This window comes from Pavona decussata, unplaced genomic scaffold (genome assembly GCF_977016875.1).
Source record: "Pavona decussata unplaced genomic scaffold, jaPavDecu1.1 SCAFFOLD_36, whole genome shotgun sequence".
NCBI classification, from domain to species: domain Eukaryota; kingdom Metazoa; phylum Cnidaria; class Anthozoa; order Scleractinia; family Agariciidae; genus Pavona; species Pavona decussata.
Window position 1 is genome coordinate 1,124,047 of NW_028145458.1, and position 21,001 is coordinate 1,145,047.

Below are 21,001 nucleotides of genomic sequence, written 5' to 3' on the forward strand. Positions count from 1 at the left end.
TGTAATACCTGTCGCACTTTGTAATAACACTTGTCACACTTTGTAATAAAATAGCTGTCGCACTTTGTAATAACAAGTTGTCGCACTTTGTAATAAATGAAGCTGTCACACTTTGTAATAACAAGTTGTCGCACTTTGTAATAAGCTTTCAAATTTCCTTTGAATAGGATATTTGGTAGAAAATATATGACTTAACTAATCCCCCCGGGACACAAATACGTTCTTCATTGATATTTTACTGTGCATACTTAACTGAGGGGACGAACCCGTTCTACTCCACGCTTCTCCCAATTGTTATTTTGGAGATCACATCGCTTGTTTAGCAACGATGGAGTGTAATAACTGAACAGAGGGGAAATAGCTCCAGGTAAAAATAAAAAGATGAGCGAGAGGGTTGAGTCCAAGGGTAAGCAAGGGAGACGGAGGCTTCAAGTGACTCGCTACTTGTTCCATATGAGGTTTTTTTTTTTGGGAGGGTAGTCACAAGATTTTAAATAGGTGCTACAATCGTGGCTAAAAGTCGGGATACCTTGGACGCCATTACAAGACAATTACCACAGTTCTTCGAAATTTACACGCAACGCAGTATAAATAGCCGATAGCTCTGTGCAGTAGATTCAAGCACGGTAAATAATCGAATTTATAGTTGTATCGTTCTTCGCTTGGTGTGTGCTGAGGTATTAGTAGATGGGAGTTGCAATGAGGGGTGGGCCAAGAGAGAAAAGACTGGATAGGCTCTATCTATATACTGAATATCTGATGCATTATATCCTCAAGCTTGGAGGAATGGTCCTCGTGCCTTTTTGATGAAGAAACTCATTTTCTCACTGCTGCCTCTGGATCAAAATCCAGAACTGATGAACCCTTCAGTGAAATTCCCATGAGATCTGCAAGAGTTTCTCCACCAAGGGAGGAATGTGAATCATTCTTGAATCTGTTTTGGGCTGATTATGCCCTTTCCAAGCTGAACAGCGGAGATATGAAGAACCAATACGATTTCTACCAAGTGGAGTCCATCTTCGAGATCATCTTTGTCGCGTTTCTTTGTTAGAAGGGTGGTCCACAGATCTGGGTATGCTTACCCCTTGAACTGAGTATTAACCAGAACCTTCAAAAGGATCCACTGGGGTGGAATGGATGCAATGTGACAGCCTTTCTCTTCGAGCATTAGTCGAAACCATTGTGTGAGATGTACAAATGCCTTCTGCCCTAGATCGATGAAGTCACTTTGAGGTGTGGGCATAGTAGTTAGACTAGCATGTCTTTAACCACTTGGTTGGGAGCAGAGAAAAACGTTTTGCCCGGGATTTGCACGAGAACACCAAATCTCTCCTGTCCTGAGCCAGCTGAGCATCATCACAGGTTGCTTTCCAGTTTTTTCCTCTCTAAAACCCCAAGGAGACAAGCCTTTTTTATTTTCGTCCGCAGGAGATGCCATTATATTTCAAATTCCGATTTATTTTTAAGATCTTAAGACCGGTTGATAAATACCTTTTTTAACACCTGAATTAAGCTATCATTTACAAATTAAACATGCAATAGGGTCATTTGCACGGTGAATTAGACTAGTACCGAGTCAATGGAACGGCTTAACAAAACCGATTTTTAAAAGTCCTTACTCATGATAAGAAAGTCACGATACATCGTAGTCAAGATCTAGACAATTAACAGTTGCGAGAATTGTGGAGGAGAAGGAGTTTTTCCTTTTTCATCCCCTCAGTTTAGTGTGCAAAGTAAAATATAAAAGAAGAACACATTTGTACCCTAGGTGATTAGTTAATTCACTTATTTTCCACCAAACATCGTATTCAAAAGTAATTTAAAAGCTTATTACGACAACTTGTTATTACAAAGTGTGACAGCTTCATTTATTACAAAGTGCGACAACTTGTTATTACAAAGTGCGACAGCTATTTTATTACAAAGTGTGACAAGTGTTATTACAAAGTGCGACAGGTATAACAAAGTGTGACAGTTTTATTACAAAGTGCGACAGGTATTACAAAGTGCGATGATTATTACAAAGTGCGACAGAACACATGGCCATTTCCATTTCTATTTAAAATTACTCGTAGACCAACACCAACGTGCAAGCCAAGATGATGTCTTAAGTTTTGAGCTCATCAAGTAATTAGTCGACATGTCACGCTTTGTAAAGATAATTTCTCGTTTTGTTCTATATTTCTTTGGGGCTTTTAAATGAAACTGAGTGGAACTAATCTGAGCTCAATTAAGCCTTGTTAAGTGCTCTTTTGTTAATTTCCAGTGTCATAAAGCTTTGTTGAGGCAGCAATAAAAAAGCTTAAAGATTAAAAGGAAGCTAAAGACATCCTAGTCTTATCGGCGCGGCGCGCAAACTCGCAAGTCACGGTAATTAGAGCAGAGACGGAAAGGTTATTGATTGCAATAAGGCGCATACGGAGTTAATTGTTCACCTTTATTCTGATGGACAGCATGCAGCCTTTTTCATTTTTAGTTATTTTTTGTCAACATGTCGAGCCGCACTTCCGCGCAAGGGCCCGGTTACATAAAGCATCTTACAAAAGTTTAATATCTTTGTGTTGCCAATACAGCGCTCGACAAAATCCTTCAGAGCGCCACAAATCTAGATAACTCCGGGCTGAGGGTCATGTCCAGTGCACTCACTAAAAATCTACCACTATTTTCATCTACTTGTGAACATGATTGCTTCTCATCGACGTATTTTCAAACTTTATACGACTGTAGTTGTTTTGTTTACCTGTAAACAGGCGACATGTAGCACAGTATAGGTGGGTCAATAGTTATGACCAATAAAATTTAATTGTATATTTTAATTTAATTGTTGTAATGCGCATTTGAAAACTTCATGTTGATCAGTTTGAACAATATAAATCACTGAATAATGATAGCCATAAACTGCTAAAACAAAATACCTCTTTATTAGGAGCCATAAGTGCCTGTTCTTCCCGAGGGGAGGGGGGCCGGTACTCCCCTATTTTAGCTAAAGGTATGTGCTGCCCTAAAGGGTGTGGTTTTTGAGCCGTTTTGATCTAAAAACGGGTATAGATTTTGATCATTATGGTCTTAAATCGGGTATGGTTTTCAAGGGAACCACGAGAGCGTATAAACGTATTTGTCTTTTCAACTCCAAATGAATAGTAGAGAAAGCTAAAGAGCTTAAATTTCCCAATTCTTGACTTCGGCACTGATGCGAAGCTTAATTACGCTTCAAGCCTGGCCCAGGTTGTTGAGCGAATAATTTTATCTACGGCCGGGATAGGTCGTTATGCGGCAGATAAAATGTGTGCAAGAATTTCCCTATAACCTTATAATTTGTGTATATTGAACAGAAGCGTTTTTCTAATTTAAGCATGAGATTGTGTAAAAAAACTTGCCAAAGCAAGCTATTGTTGGAGTACATTTTATCCGCTGGATAGCAACTTATCCACTCTTTGAACATCTGGGGCCTGATCTTAAACGGGTATGGATCCTAGAGGCCAGGGGCCCGTTTCTCGAAAGTCCCGCGGTAACTTACAGCGCTCGATAAGTACCCTTGGTGATAAATGTTTCTTAACAGAAAGTCAATTTTTGTTAGCTTTAAATACTAAATTTTAAAATCTTAAAATTCTATGAAGACATTGGCAAGGTACCACGTCTGTTATCACTGTATAATCGACGAAAAAAAGCATTTAAAAATACACTTATCGGGCCCTGTAAGTTACCGAGACTTACCTGCTAAGGAGAAACGGCCGCCATGGCCCAGTTCATGAGTCAAAGCCCGATTAAGCTAATCCCGGATTAACGCGAATTTCGATGTAAGTTTAATTAAAATCAATAAAGATTCTCCCAAAATATTTTTGTCCCTCGGTTTTGCCTTAGACTTTTCTTAACCTTTAGGTTAAAGTTAGCCTTTTAAACCTTTTTAATCGAGCGAGATAATAAAAAACTCGGTTAACTTTTAATCGTGGATTAACGTTTATCGGCTTTCGAACAACCGGACCCAGGTCTGAAAACGGGTGTGGACAATGAAATGGCAAGTTTTGGTCTGAAATGGGGTTAGGATTTGGAGAACCGGAGGGTACACCCCTACCGAGAACGAGGAGTATTTCCCCTCCCTGGGATATTCTTGTCCGGAACGAAGAAGAAACGAGCTGAAAAGACGGCATCTAACCAACGATCAAGCGTTTGCTTTCTGTGAAGGTCCGCTAACATTTGTATTCCGTGGCTTTCGGAAGGTAAGTCGGAATATTTAGGCATAATGAGCGGCTTGTTATTTCCCTATTCTCATTCTAACCTCTTTTATTCCAGTCAAGAAAAATCTGTGGTGTTTTTTACTTTTGCATTGAGCCTTGGCGGACGTTTTCACTTTAAAGTCTTCATTATTGCGCGTTGGCTATTGTAGGTCACCTTACACGGGTCAAGAAATATCACTTAGTTGAAGCACAATCGTTGAAGGGCTAGCTATCAGCAGTTGTGAAGATTTTTATTAGGAATATCCAAGAATAATTTCGTTCGGAAACGGGCCGCATGCTTCCTATTTGCGGCTGTGTTTTTACATTAAGTTCCCATAAAGTTTCGCATTAAGTTTTGCATTATAATTAAGTTCATTAACATCCCTAGTTCGACCGAAGCTGGAATATGCAAGTGCGGCTTGGGACCCGTTTTTAAAGAAAGATATCAGTGCTCTGGAAAGGGTTCAACGTAAAGCAGCACGGTTTTGCTCACAGAATTATAATAGATATGCTAATGTTACGGACATGATTAAAGGACTAATGAAATCTGTCATGTCGGGCCTATTGGTATTACCAACTTCCAGTTTAAACTACCTGGGAAGTAATTTTGATAAAGAAAGCGGTCCTATAGCTTTTTAAAAGTGCTAATGACATGGATCCTTTCACTATTTCGAATTTCCCAGCTGGGTAATTTTTGTTGTCGGAACAGATCATTCTGCTGCAGGCTCAATGTTTATTTGGTTTGAAGGACGGACTAAAAAAAACTGTCATGTTGGACCTGATGGTATCACCAGCTTCCAGTTTAAAGTGCCCCTAGCCCCTAAATTTATTTTTGCATTATGACAAAATGTGAGCGACTAGGAGATGATTAAAACAAAAATTAAGAAAATTCATAAAATCCTCACGTTGCTATGGACGTTTAAACTCGCGATGTTCTCGTTCACTGCCGCGCTGTGAGAGGTCTGGGTCCTCGCAAATTGATGACGTCAGCCGGGGAACCGCGTTGTTTCTTTGTTGGTGATCATCTACCCACGCAAAAACTCCACGTTTCTCCTGTTAATTTATTACGAGTGAGAAATGTCATAGAGTAGTTCAAATTCTGGGTGTTCAATTGATTCAGAGGCCTTAGATTATATTCCTCACTACGACATTGAGTCGTGCCAGTACACTTTGTCCATGTCCATGTCTCAGGCAGATAGGCAAGCTCGCAAACCGGGTCGCTCACGAGCCACGAATACCTGCTCTTTTCCCAAGATCATCTCTGCTTCGCTAATATCGCCGCATTTTGATTAATGACAGCTCGTCAAATGCGCCGATATATTTGAGTTGCTTTCAGAAAGCAAAACAAAGCTCTCCTTGTCTCTGCTGGATCCACAACCAGTCTGTAATTTTTCATGCTAGGAACAACTGGATAGAATAGCAGGCATTTTTAAGTAATGTCGACTTTTCGGAATGTGCTAGGAGGGTTTTGACAAAATATTCAAATTGAAACACCTCTGGGTTTTAATTCAGTGAGACTGAAATGAGCAACGGAGTCTTGATACGTTGATAAATAAAAACTGCGCTGCGGTCACAAAACGTAAAGAAACCAGTTCACATACTATATAAAGAGGGAGAAAGGAACTTTTTCCCCAGCTAATTCTTTAAATTGAGCGTAGATTAAATATTGAATTATTTATAATAAGGCCGGGATTTTTTTATACTCAAGAAGAAGGCATGAAAGGTGGAAGAAATGTGGCCGCGTGCTGAATTGTTTTAGGACAAAGGACGATATTGAAGCTTAGATCCGTCATCATCATCTATACGAGTTTATTGATAAATTTTACCCGTCCCCTGATCGTAATACTTTAAGACTAGGAATTAAAGTGTTTCCCTTCATAACTAACTGATAAAAGGACTGACTCTGTTAAGTTACAACTGAATATAACTTGGGATGTGCGTTTAGCTATATGCACTTATTATCGCAAGAACAAAATCAATCGTCAAAATGCTCTTAATAAATCCCGGCAATAAAACTCGGGCAGATAGGCAAGCTTGCAAACCGGGTCGCTGACGAGCCAAGAATACCCGCTCTTTTCCCAAGATCAACTCTGCTTCGCTAATATCACAGCATTCTGATAAGTGACAGCTCGCCAAATAGGTTGCTTTCAGAAGCAAAACAAAGCTCTCCCTCTCTCTGCTGAATCTACAATGAGTCTGTATTTTTTCATGCAGGAATTAACTGGATGGAATAGCAGAAATTTTTAAGTAACGCCAACCTTTAAGAATGTGCAAGGAGGGCTTTGACAATTATATTCAAATAGAAACACCTCTGTGTTTTAATTGAATAAGACTGAAATGAATAACGGAGTCTTGACACGTTGATAACTAAACACTGCGTCACAAAACGTAAAGAAACCGTCCAGTTCACATATACTATAAAAGGGAGAAAGAAACTTTTTACCCAACTAATTCTTTGTACTGGAGAGAATTTTCTACTACTGATCTTACTCATACAAACAAGAAAGGTAACGCTTTAAAGTGAGTGTTGAATATTTACCTTAAAATGATCAACTGTCAGCACGCAAAACAAACACTGCTATAGCACATCGTGGGAAAGAAAAATAGCTCGAGGTTTCATTAGGAGTGCTTTGACAATTATATTCAAATAGAAACACCTCTGTGCTTTAATTGAATAAGACTGAAATGAACAACGCAGTCTTGACACGTTGATAGCTAAACACTGCGTCACAAAACGTAAAGAAACCAGTTCACATATATCATAAGAGAGAGAAAGGAACTTTTTCCCCAACTAATTTTTTTTGTTTTGGAGAGACTTTTTTACTACTGATCTTACTCATACAAACAAGAAAGGTAATGCTTTAAAGTGACTGTTGAATATTTACCTCAAAATGATCAACTGTCAGCATGCAAAACAAACACTGCTATAGCACATCATGAGAAAGAAAAATAGCCCGAGGTTTCATTTAAAATACCAATAACAAGATAGATCTTCTCTAAAATATGGCTGAATGGCCAGAAATATTTACGTAGCGATTATTATTGTTTTTCTTAAAGAGTCCGGATCAGAAATGTGTCTATCGGTCTGAGGGCTTTATGTTAAGTTTCGATTGAAATCCATGAATATTAGGGATATCGCGGAGCTCTTTTAATACGGCACGCAGCGCGAAGTGCCCACAAATTTTATTCCATACATAAGTGGATTGGTGTTAGCGCGGATCAGAAATGTGTCTATCGGACCCTAAGTCAGGTCCCACTTTTGTGAAAATAGGCTTTAACTACATGTATGTCACGTTTAATGAATTGTGAAGTTTAGAAGGAGGTATTTTGAAAAAAATTGTAACTCAGTCAAAATTTCACAGAAAACAAAAGTTAAACATTTAAATTATTATTGACAAATGGTACTTCTATGTGTAAAATATTAAAGCTGTTTGAGCAAGCCGGGGAATTACGTTTTGACAGCACCGGCGATGTATAGATAAATTATAGAGTCCCCGAAGGTAAAATTGCATGGGTAGTTTCGAGGTCACCTTGTAAACCGTCTCGCCAACAACGAAAAAAATCGCATTGAGTCAGTAAATGTGATATTTCTTTATGGGATATAATGATTGATGTTCATAGCAAAAAATCAGCGAAATCGGTGAAAAGTCGAAAGTTGTCTTATTCGTTTAAACGCGGACAGCCTCTTACTTGTCAACTGAAGAACACGCTAAACGCACATTCCAAGTTATATTGTAACTCAATAGACTCAGTCCTTTTATCAGTTAGTTAAAAAGGGAAACGCTTTAATTCCTAGTCTTAGAGAATTCCGATCAGGGGACGGGTAGTTTATCAATAAACTCGAAGGATGATGATGACGGATCTAAGCTTCAATATCGTCCTTCGTCCTAAAAAAATTCAGCACGCGGCCACATTTCTTCCACCTTTCATGCCTAGCTTCTTCTTGAGTATGAAAAAATCTCGGCCTAATTAAAAGACAGTGTGTGCTGTGCCATGGCCAGACCAGTCTGCCTAATCTTCTATTGCTGTCTTTGTCGCTGGTATTTATCAACGCAAACTTTTGAAAACGCATACGTGTGAACGCACGCAATAAATTTATCAAATGTCCTTTGGTGACGATGCCTTATTAGCGATTTAAGCTTTCGAATAAACTGATTTTACCAGGTAAAAGTAACGGCATGAAATAGTTGTTTTGTTTAAAGCCTACAAGGTGTTTAAAATCAACAAGAGCCAGTGCCCGCTCGTACCACGAGAAACTAAAATGACTGAATACCTTGGCCAAAGTTTCCTCAGGTTTGGATTCAAACTTACGCACACAATAATAAGAATAATAATAACCAAATAACCGAAAGTCCGAAGTGATAACTTTGCTACTGATCACGAGCAGGAGACAAAGTTCTCGTATACTCAAGTTTTGCAAATAAGACGGTGTGGTTGCTGCAATCGCCCTTTGTCCAATTATCCTCACGCTTAGAAAATGAGAGACAAGCGGGGGAGGATTCAGAAATTTCCCATTAGAGCGCAATTACTTTGAACCTGTCAAGTTTACAAACGATGAAAATGTTTTCATAGCTGTACTGTGTCTCTTAGATACCTTTACAACACCAGCGTGCGTTATTCCCTAATTCCTACTGGCGTCATCATGGTATATTTCTCAGCATACGCACGGCCGTGCGTCCATAAGATGAAGTGTACAAACCAGACAAACTCGGGTTTCCATCGCTTAGTTTTTAAAAACGTTTGCCAAGCAGAAATTTGTGTAGCAGCAATGCATCGCATTGACAGAATTTTGCAATCAATCACAATTAAAACCTGCTTTCCGCGCACTACTTTTGATATCACTAAGTTATAGAAAAAAGGGGGGGGGGGGGGGGGGTTCATGCTTTAAGCTGTGTATATGTTGGGTTAAGGCTGCACGCGGGAAGTTTTGAGAACATTCAAGAAGCTAGAGTTGCTCAGAAACTCCTACGCTTGTGCTCTGCGTGCATCCATAAATAGATATACGGACACTGTCAACAATTTTATCAAACAAGGACAAGAACGCCTTCCAGCCTCATTTCATGTTCTCCACTATTTAAAAAAAAATGAATGTTGTCCTCTTCAAAACGATATTGCTGGAAAAACAGCTGAGTGTAGTGTTGTTTTCTAGAAAATACGGGTATCTGTGAGAGATGGTACAGGTATTAAAGAATTTTGTTTGTGTCCACTTTCAATTTTTCTATTTTTGTGAACCATGTCTTTTATTTGTTTGGATAATTTCAAGACGTGCGTTTACTGCTTCAAAGAACTTCCAGAATCCAAACCCGTCTTTCATTTCAATGTATATTTTAAAAGCGTGCGGATAATTGGAAAAAGGACGATTCGCTAGAAGCAACCACAACGTAACGTGTTATTTGCAAAACTTAAGTATACTCAGTATACTCAAGTTTTTTTTCCATTACAATATTATTAATTTCACAGTGATTTTACTCAGCTGGTCAGAAGCAAAGTTATCACTTCGGCCTTGCGGATTCTTAGTTTGTTCCTAACAGCTGACTTTGCTGAGTGGAGGTGAGTGGAGAATAGGAAGGACAGTTCTCTCCATATAGTCTCAGAAAAAAATTAGAGCGCTGGTGATTGCACAGTCTTATTGATAAAAGGAGTCCCGCCGAGATTCGCTTTTTGATTAGAACTGTTTATTTTCGCATCTTGGCGGGTCGAGCCTATCACAAAGTCATCTCGGAGACTTGACCCCCATATGAGGAATTCCAACTCAAATTCCTTAAAGTAGTGCCCACTGAAAGAAAAAAAGTTTGAGGTCTCATGTAGTACCACCGTCTCGCGAAATCAGTTGAAATTTGCCAATCGCTTCACCAAGCTTATTCTCGCTATTGGGGAGCAAAACCATTTCTTTAATTCTGTTTTAAGTTCGTAAGTTTTTTCAAAAGAAAAAACGATATTCTAATCTCCCGACATACTACAATCGATAAACAAGTTAGTTCTTGATTTTAAAAACCAGGATTTGAACGCAGCAACTATTTTTTGCCATCGACCTGCCTCAGTCTTAATCGCCTGGTTAAATCAATTGCATCAAAAATCATAGGACACTGAACATGCCCCAGTAAGCCACGGCTGGGCATTCGCTAAAGATATCGCGTGCGTTCACACATATAACTAACTTTAATGGTTTACAATACAACAAAGGAAAATTAGTGTATCGAGGAAACTTTATGGGGCTACTTAGATTAATATACGTTTTTGAATATGAGCGTTACTGGAGGGATGGAAGCATTCAAGCCGACTCGTCTGTGTCGTCGCGTATCAAGAAATGGTCCATCGCACCCTAAACAAAAGCGCATTGTTGTGTTTTGTGCTGAGGGAGTTGAGCCGAGACTTGGCGAAGAAAAGTTTTTCATTAGCGAGAGTTTGTAGGCGTGTGCAAAAGTTCCATTGCGAATGAGACACTACTCGCTATTATTTGGCTCCTCTTCGTCTTCCCCGTTACTGTTTTATAGCACCGTACTTTAAAGGAAGGTGCGCGCTGTATTTTTTAAAATTGCTTTCTTTGTTTCTTATCGCTTTAATTGAAATGAAATGTATCAGGACGCGTTATCTTCCGCATCCTGTAGTCTGTTAGTCAGTCAGTTTCAGCCGCTAAATGTCCGTCGTTAGACGTATGCCTTCCCCATTGACCTCCACTGGACCACGTTTTGAGCGACACTGTGACAGTGCCTTAAGAAACTATCTAAGTCGCCCCTCCATCTCGTCCTTGATCTTCCTCAGTTCCTTGTGTGTCCCAGGGGCGTCCAGAACGTAATGCGGGTTGTCCAACGGTTATCTGTTCTTCTCGCTACATGACCAGCCCAATTCCAAATGTGCCATAGGCGACCGGCCCATTAAAGGGGAAGTATCATGAAAATTTGCTGTCGTTTCAAAACCCAAAAATGTTTGACTGTCAGCAGAAACAACGAAAGAATTGTCAAGTTTGTTAAAAATTATCATCACCCCAGTGCAATAAAACTGTTGATTAGTGCCTCTGGCCAGGGACAGGGTTGGCCGGTTTGGATTGAAACTTGAAAAATATTAGGCTAATGTTTTTCAAGTTCTCGCATTTTTGTTTCCAAAATGCGCTAGAACAGATCACAAGTTGTTTCTTTCAAGAATTAAGTTGATTTCTTTCCTCTCGTTATTCTAGAATTATTTGGCAGGTGATTGAAGGTCTTATTTCATCATTTTTAACAAAAGATATCAAAAACCCTATGATACTTCCCCTTTAATTAAATTGTTTTCAACTGTACGTCTAACCATGGCAATTCTTGAAACTGGATTGATTGGTTGATTGATTTATTTGTCTCCACCTAACGTTAATTTCACAATGACTTTATACCGCGGATCAGCAACAAAGCTATCAGTTCAAAGTAGCAGACTATCTGTTCAGAAGAGTTGCTTGTACTGACTCAAGGTGAGTGCTACAGCTTGAAAGGTTCTTTCAATTTATCCCCAGTAATCAGAGCAATAATCCGTAATCGACATCATCGCAAGAGTAGAATATAGCAGTTGGTTCCAGTCAGTCATAAAAATCTACATGAAGATCCAATAAAAATCATTTCAAAGGCACTTTAAATTTTAGTGCTACTTTTCATTGAAAACCATTTTTCTTCTGTGACCAAAAAGATCTTTCTCCTTTTGCTGTCTGTTTTCGCCATGGAACGAAGGAACTAGACCTTGTACCTCTGGCAGTTTGTAACGAGTGCCGGCTGCCAAGCTAGTTTGCTCTGCCGAGTTTCTTCCCCGTTTTTAGCCGTTTCCCGCACTAGCACATCCCGTTGCTAGTTTTCAGTTCACGCACCGATCTCAAGCAATTCTCAAGTAATATTTGCTTGCCCTCGAGTACCAGAAAAGCCGCCGAGATACGGCCAAACTCTGCTCAACAAGTTAGCCAAAAGCCTCTCGTTACAAGATATTAACTGAGAAATTAATTTTCCTCGGCAAAAAGTGACTGTTTACGTTGGGAAAAATCAACTTACCCAACTATTTTTCGAAGTAAATATCACCATTTTTTGAAACATTAAAAATACACCAAATATGCCAACGGCGACCACCACTTAATTAAATTGTTTTCAACTGTACGTCTAACCATGGCAATTCTTGAAACTGGATTGATTGGTTGATTGATTTATTTGTCTCCACCTAACGTTAATTTCACAATGACTTTATACCGCGGATCAGCAACAAAGCTATCAGTTCAAAGTAGCAGACTATCTGCTCAGAAGAGTTGCCTGTACTGACTCAAGGTGAGTGCGACAGCTTAAAAGGTTCTTTCAATTTATCCTCAGTAATCAGAGCAGTAATCCGTAATCTAGATCATCGCAAGAGTAGAATATAGCAGTTGGCTCCAGTCAGATTTTTTAGACGAATTTCATGGGTTCCGCGTACTTGTTTTTTCAGCTGTCCAGCTTTGCGTTGATTCCTCTATGAAGCCGTTTCGGAGGTGTCTCGGAACCTCACTTATTGTTTTAGAAAGTTACAAGGAAGACACAAAATTGAGAAAATGATGGCTATAGATAAATTGTATGTATCACAGTCCGTATGTAGCAAAATTTCAAGACTGTCGGGTTTATCAACCGCTTCACCTACTTTGTGCTCATCATTTTCTCACCACTGAGAAACATGTATGGCCATTTATTGTTTGTCCTAAGAAGTCTGGCGAAGAGAACAAAATGTCAAAATCGAAGCGAAAAATGTTGGTGACGACACTTCAGTCTCTGTAGGAACCACAAATGGATGATAAATTTTCTTAATTTTAAAAACCTAGTGACTTGTTTTGAGTTGATTAATAAGGAGGACTTTTTACTAAGCAACTTACTTTCTGACATCTGAACGTCAGAAACGAACCTCAGATGAACCGCAGAAGACAGATATTAGTGGAGACATGCCAAGGCAATTTTTTTAAAATCGTTGCGAATCTCCTTAAGCTTCGACCAAACAAAATCCTTTTCAAATTTAACTTTGTATTGGGACTGAATACATAAGAAGTAATGCAGCTACAGACTGACTGATAATTTGGTTTAAAGGACTAATGAAATCTGTCATGTCGGGCCTATTGGTATTACCAGCTTCCAGTTTAAACCACCTGGGGAGTAATTTTTGATAAAGAAAGCGGTCCTATAGCTTTTTAAAAGCGCTAATAACATGGATCCTTTCGCTATTTCGAATTTTCAATGTGGGTTATTTTTGTTGTCGTAACAGATGATTCTGCTGCAGGCTCAATTAATGTTTATTTGGTTTGAAGGACGGACTCAAAAAAACTGTCATGTCGGACCTGATGGTATCACTAGCTTCCAGTTTAAAGTGCCCCTAATCGTAAATCTATTTTTGCATAATGACAAAAAGGGACCGACTTGGAGATGATTAAAAAAAAAGTTAAGAAAATTTATAAAATCCTCACCTTGCTATGGACGTTTAAACTCGCGATGTTCTCGTTCACTACCGCGCTGTGAGAGGTCTGGGTCCTAGCAAATTGATGACGTCAGCCGGGGAACCGCGTTGTTTCTTCGTTGGTGATCATCTACCCACGCAAAAACTCCACGTTTCTCCTGTTAATTTATTACGAGTGAGAAATGTCATGGAGTAGTTCAAATTCTGGGTATTTAATCGATTCCTTGTCAATGGATCCCCTGATATAAAGCGTATTTCTTTAGTACATGTATATCGGTTAGAATTTAATACGTTCATCGGAAGTCCGCTGCTGTCTGTTAGCCAGTGGATGATGGCCGCAGTGATTGAGCTAGTTTGTATTTCTTATCTGGAGTAATGATTGATCTCGAAAGCGCTCCTCTGGCTTTTTTAAAAAAAGGACTGATGATATGAAACATTTCACCAATTTGAATTGCCCCGGAATTGCCCAATCTGGGTCATTTCTGCTGTCGGGACAGAACATTAAGCCGGATAGATTTCTAAATTATACCCAATGGGAAACCAGGCTCAAAAGTATTTTCATATTTGGAGAGATTTTAATAGAACTAATTGGGAGAATTGTTACAATCTTCTTTTAATGGTTTCGATTTCGTTTAAATGAAAGAAGTTACTTTGGTAAATATACAATCCTCCGATAAATACGAAGTCTAAAGCTACAATCTAATGATACAGCGCTAGAGAACAGAGGCTTTTTCGGTTTACAATACCGCTTTGATTATTTTTATGAAACCGTTCTGTGTAAGAGGGTGTTGCTTTGCTCAAAGCCGCATCTTTTTTCGGAGACTTTAAGGATGACAAAATTATTAGGTTTGATTTGCGGACAAAGTTCGCTTCAACTTGAAGATATGTTGCAGCAAAATCCTTGATGTTTATATACAAATTTGCACTGATATTCTGTGACGAGACAAATGCAAAGGTCATACATTATGTGTAAAGGTTTTTTTGCAGTCTCGTATGGTTCCAGAATACCGACAATGGCACTGGTATCTCTTTTAGTGCTCTTGTTGCCCATGAACCCTGCAACACCAGGTCAACTTTCTTACGTAACACTTGCTAAACTTAATTGTTTGGGTGCGCTGTAAATCGATCCACTTTTGAGAGCAACTACTGAAAAAAGAGAATTCGCGTTGTTTTAAAACCCTTTAGGTTGAGACAAACTACCGTAAAAATGTCCATGAAGATCCAATCAAAATCATTTCAAAGGCACTTTAAATTTTAGTAGTTCTTTTCGTTGGAAACCTAATTTTCCGCCGAGCTGCTCCTTTACACAAAAACTGCTTCTCCGTACTATCTCTTTTAAACTAGTTGAAAAGATCGACATTGCGAGGTCTCCTATCAACGCGTTTGTTGTCATCTGAGCGTGGACACAAGTATGGTTTATAGGCAAATAGTTTTTATTGCAAGCTGGTTCACATCATTTTCCATCTTATCTCCGTCTTCCTGATCTTTTTTATTCCTCAGACATGGCCGGTCTTAAATTCGCGTTTCTTCTTGGTTTAATGGCACTGTTTACCCTGATGGAACAGACCAAGCCTGTTGCAGGTGGAAGGGGAGGTCGATTGAAAAAACTGAGAGCCAGGGTAGACGACCTGGAAGCAAGACTGGAAGCTATCGAGAAATGCAAACGTAAGAGTATAGTATTATTTAGTTTTACTGAGATCGACTCAGGGAGAACCTTAACAATGGAACTCTGTTGACCCAAAACATTTTGACCAGAAAAATTTTGCAATGACTCTCGGATGCAGGGGACCACTTAGCGCAAAAGAATAAATAATGGCACTTTTTTCTCCAGTTTTTTCTCCTTCATAACTATATTGCTGTTTGAAAATTAACTCCATTGATCGTATAGTAGTTAGATTCCAAAAACCTACAAGTGTCAATGACAGTTGAATTAAGCAAGTTTGGAATCCATAATTCACACCAGGGAGCCATATTTTCGGATCGAAATGAAGACGTATTTAAAACTTGTTATGTTAACTGGAACAGATAATTCAATTGGAACTGAAAAACAACATAACTGAAGGGAGAGACGAGACAAATAACCTGCAGCCTATGACACATGGATGGGCTTCTTGAAATGACTCACAAAAAAAAAAACATTGTTTGAAAAAAAAGTCTCCTCAATAAAGATTATTAATTTTTATTATAGTCGTTTACCGCCACAATAAGTTTAAACTGCAAATGACAAACAACATCGTATTTGGGAGCTTTGAATGAAGGGAGCTTCTAAGACTGATAAGCCACAGACTGCAGGGACATTTTCCTACCATTAATTGCTTCAAATTCTCACTTCACTTTATTGACTATTTTTGGGCGCAGCAAAGTTAGCTTGGTTATGACCTAATAGCGTGCTGTTTTTAGGCAATCAAAATCCTGGAAATACAATACTCGTAAACTAGGTTTAATCGTAGCAATGAGCAAACTTGCGTTCTCTTAAAAATGTGCTTTATATCAATGTCAGAATTTTTCACAGCCACTCAACCAACCCGTGCTTTGTACTTTAACTCCCTACAGTGTATATTCTAGAAGCAACTATTTGAAATCATTTATAAAAACTTGAGAGCTTTGAGGAAAAGGAAAATGGAGACGGCTCAGCATTATCAAGTAATTGTTCAGAATACTCTACGTAGTAATTAGTCTGCTCTCTATAGATAATTATTATGGTGCCTTTTTTCTTCTATGATTCAAAACTTCATAAAACCTTTATCTACAGCTTGTGAAAAACCACCGTACGGCTTCCTTTTTCCAAAAAAGGGGACAAGTGATTTCATTGACGATGGCACGTTCAGCAAGACACTGACAGCCGTAACCGCATGCCTGTGGCTAAAAACCGCTGAAGATCGAGGGAGCTTCATCAGTTATGCCACCAGTCAAAGCCAGAATGAATTCCTAATGGTCATGATCGACAACGGAAATATAAGAGTGCATGCGGACAACAAAAAACACGAGTAACCGTTTTAGTACATTACAATATATATGTTATTGTCATATGACCCCCAAAAATATGCCTTCCTTGATCGTCCCATACTCTAAAGGTCTGTTTGCCTATGCGATTTTTGTACAACTTTTGACGTGCTCAAGTAGTACTTAACTTGTTCTTAAGGGTGGCGTTTGCGGGGTTTTAGATTTAACCAAAACCTTAAAAACCGTCCAATTGGACTGGAAAATAATTAAACCAACAAATAACACTACAATCCAAATCCAAATTTTAAGTACCACAGATGTCAAAATTTTGGAACTCACTCAGTCAAATGAGCAATGGTTACCTGATACACTTAAGGAAAGTTACAAAGTTTTCATAAAGAGAAAACAAAGGAAACACCTGACCGTGATAGACTGGGTTGGAAAATATGAACTTAATTTCCCAGTCCAAAAAATACGGATGTGAATGAACCTTTCCTCCTATTGGAAACATTACTTTAAAACCCAATATGAATGTTTGAAATAAAAGTGGCCACAAGCTAAAGGTATCCCCCATCTACTTTTCAACCAATAAGCTGCATGGGGTTATTTTTGTATTTCTTCTTATTCCGTTTTTTTTTCTCCCTTTTTCTTATTTTGTTCTCTTGGTCCAAAAAACCAAGCTGCGTACAACACAAATGCCATCACACGGTATATACGGAAACAATCGCTTAGTCTTCAGTTCAAACCACGAGAGTTTGAGAAGCATACAAATATTCATGAAAAATAAGCGCTCATTCAACAAACTGTCAACCCAGGTTACAACACCAATTCTTTAAAGAAAATGGTTAAGATAAGATAACTTTATTATATCACATTCAGGATATCTTTAGTAATTGTGTTGAAAGCAGTACCAGCTGATTATGTTTCCTTTAGTTACCAGATTACTATACTTTTTTATGTCCATCTGCAGTGCCACAGTACAAGTGACTATAAACGATAATGAGTGGCACCATGTTTGCGTGACCCTGGGAGATGCATTCAAAGTGTATGTGGATGGCGCAAGCAGATCTTCCCAGCCGGTGTCTCGTAAGTTACTTTATGATATACTTGCAAATAAATGAGCATCACTTTAAATAGAAGTGAGTATAAAGAGGCTAGACTCAGCTCGTAATTGCTATCATCATCATAATCATCATCATCATCAAATCCAAAAAGACAACGTTAGTATGATTTTCCTTACCACTATCGCTAACATCACATGCATCATCATGATTGCACTATTCCTTGTTATGATCATTATTATCACAAAACACTAACAACAACAACAACAACAACAATATGCTCATCAGCAACAACAACATCCTTATAATTATCGCCACGACCATTATCATCATTGCATCATTCCATGTCTTTGTTATCATTAGACTCATCATCAACAACAACATTGATATTACCATCATATTTATCATCATCGGAATTTTCTTGATCATTGTCATCATTAATAACAACATATTCATCATTACAATCATCAATATTTTCACGGTGCTTCGCGACAAGATGAGCGATTTCAGTGACAGAGAATTAAGGTACTTATAACCATGCACCCCAACTGAGGAGAAACGTCACACAGAATTATCGTCATTTTTTTTCCCAGCATTTTAGCGATTTACCTAAATCATTTGTTTATTTATTTATTTATTTGTTTATTAAAATTGTCAGTCTCTTTTCTCCTTCAAAAGTTTGACATTACGCTTGAACTTACTATTCTAAAGTTAAGCTTCGAAGACATAAAAAATTTGCTCTAATTAATGTCTCATAACACCTTAACGACTCTCGTAATGTGATCATTAACCTGATGTTTAAAGCGAAGATTGAAAAAGTTATAAGTCTCAGGACTTCGCATCTTGCGAGTACACTGGGGACTAATCATATAAGCAAATTACCTGCATCTTGCAAGCACATTCAAGTATCGTTTACTTTGTAAGATTTGTCCCAAGACCTTTTGTCCTTGATTAGGTTAACCGGATGAAACTATCATAATTCTGTTACATCAATTCTTCCGCCTGTTCCTCCTCCTTATTAGTGTAATAGGCCATTTCCGGGTTGCTTTGAACCTCATTGTCAAAGTGAAGCTTCCTGCATAGTTTTTATTATGGAAATACGTTTTTATTCATACGCAGACAAAACTAATTTTTATTTCAAAACCCGTCTACGAAACCTTGCTCTCATAACAGGGTTCAAATCAATACGGGAATCACCTACTATCACCAGAAAATCACAGAGAAACATTTTGTTTCAGCATTCACCATAGATGCAGGTGGAAAGGTGATTATTGGACAAGACCAGGACTCAATCGGTGGGGGTTTTCAAACAACAGACAGCTTTAAAGGTGAAATGACAGGAATCAACATGTGGGATCGCGTGTTAAGTGATGCAGACATATCGAAGTTGGCCGAGTCATGTTCCGCTGGAGAGGGGAATGTTCTTAGCATGGCTGACTTGGGTGAAGATAAAATCAGAGGGGACGCAAAGAGGATTCGCTGCGACTGCGAACCACGTTCTGATTGAATTTATGTCAAATTTCGGGTTGTTAGTAATAGAGGTGATGGGATTGACCACCATGGAAATAATGTTGAAGTTTACATGTCATTCATGTCATGCAAATTTGGTAAAATTATATATTCAAGGTGATGGGACTGTTGTACACCTAATCTGATATCATGGCCAACATGGAAATAATATTTGATATTTGCGTGTATAACCAAGGAAATAAATGACTTAACTTGACTTATTGTTCCAATGTTACTTTTTACTTAATAATAGGGAGTTTATTAACGACGACGGCAACGGCAACGAAAACGTCACCTGAAAATATATCTTCATTTCATTTGTGCTACTTTGCGATTATTTCAACTCGCTCAACTTTTACAAAAATGGCGAACTATCCAGGACCCAAATTGGTATGAGTGTCGTACAAGTTAAGAAAGAAAATGAAAAATTCACCGTCGTGCGTTCACGTTTTCCACAAAACCTGAAATGTGGTCCGGTTTCACGTTGTTGTTTTGCAGAGGACGGCAAAGAAATCAGTGTAGCAAAATGTAAAACGCACGTGCAGAGAGATTGTTTTTGCTCATTATAAACCTATATATTGTTTTGTGGCGTTGTCGTTGCCGTTGCCGTGGTCGTTGCTTAAAAGCTTCCTAAGGCCCAGTTCAGACGCCGAACTTTTCATGAGCCGAACTTAATTTATATTAAGGTCGGCCCAAATCACGAAAATCCCGCCTTTTGATTCAGACTTCGAACTTAATTAGCCGAACTTAATTTACTTGAAGCAAAACCAATCAAAATGTTAGCGTTTTTTTTTTTTTAATTTGAAAGTTCGGCTCATGAAAAGTTCGACGTCTGAATCAAAGCCGTCACCGTTCCAAAGCCAAAATTCCCGGCTGAGCCAGGCGGGAAGAACGGCTGAGCCGTTCCAACTTGAAACAGCCGTTCTCAACTGATTCAGGCGCCGAACTTTTCATGTACTTAATTCGAGGTATTAGGTTCGGCTCATGAAAAGTTCGGCGTCTGAACCGGGCCTAAGATAGCCTGGTGAATATCAGGAATCCTTTAGAGATTAATCTGCCGGATAAAATGGCGATAGTCATCGTGTCCGTCAAATACCACGAAGATCACGAAGCAACGACACACCACAACAGAAGGCAACATCTTCAGACTACAGACTATTGGCTGCAGAATAACGTTCAAAGAATCAACAAAGACTCTCCATAATAAATAGATTTGCAAACCTCGGTTAAAAAAAATTCAGTGGTTAAGTTGCAGTTCATCTGTTAGTAACAAGAAAGACCAGGTGATCACAAAGTTCGATCCCATTTGGGACTTTTTAGTCACTTGTCATATCCTAAGAGATTTCAGTAAACAGCTTATTTGGCAATTCCAGTATATGACGAGGACAGACATACCAGTTCTTTGAAAGTTATTCTACGGATAATAATGGTTACACTTTCTTAGATTTATTTCAATATTTGCACAACTTGCAGGTGAAAATACAATAGGACACTTGTTCCCCTACTGGGTATTTTTCAAGGTATTTTTTGGGTGATTTACACAACGCAGAGGAAATGTCGATCTACGATCTTTGTAACTCACAAAACATGCCGTCCCTACATAATGGCAATCATCAGTATAAAAGATGAAGCAAATAAAATAATAACAATAAAAGATAAAATAAAAGATAAAAAAGGAAACAAAGCTAGTAAATTTTTCGCGAATATTCAGGCCATGTGGAAGAAGTGTTCTGCATTTTGAGATTAGAAAGGCTTCCCTGGCCTTACGGACTGAGTCTCGGTTGGAGTAGACTTTTTCTATGGGGATTAATTGCGTGTCGTTAGCGGTGTGGTTAGGAGCGGTGAGGAAGTGTTCTG

The 21,001-nt window shown here is 38.7% G+C and overlaps 1 protein-coding gene across 4 annotated transcripts; it reads left to right on the forward strand.

Annotated features, from left to right (window-relative positions):
• The first annotated feature begins 4,014 nt into the window (after positions 1-4,014).
• On the forward strand, positions 4,015-19,361 carry LOC146484261 (uncharacterized). 4 transcript variants are annotated; one of them, XM_085105049.1, is made up of 4 exons: positions 4,015-4,217; positions 15,132-15,296; positions 16,384-17,660; positions 18,874-19,361. In XM_085105049.1, the coding sequence occupies exons 2-3, from the start codon at positions 15,134-15,136 to the stop codon at positions 16,620-16,622; spliced, it is 402 nt and encodes a 133-aa protein (XP_084961175.1). In that variant the 5' UTR covers positions 4,015-4,217; positions 15,132-15,133; the 3' UTR covers positions 16,623-17,660; positions 18,874-19,361. The 4 variants fall into 4 exon arrangements, with proteins under 4 accessions (XP_084961175.1, XP_084961176.1, XP_084961174.1 ...); XM_085105050.1 differs by lacking the exon at positions 4,015-4,217 and adding an exon at positions 9,697-9,764; XM_085105048.1 differs by lacking the exon at positions 4,015-4,217 and adding an exon at positions 11,563-11,655.
• Positions 19,362-21,001: the final 1,640 nt, after the last annotated feature.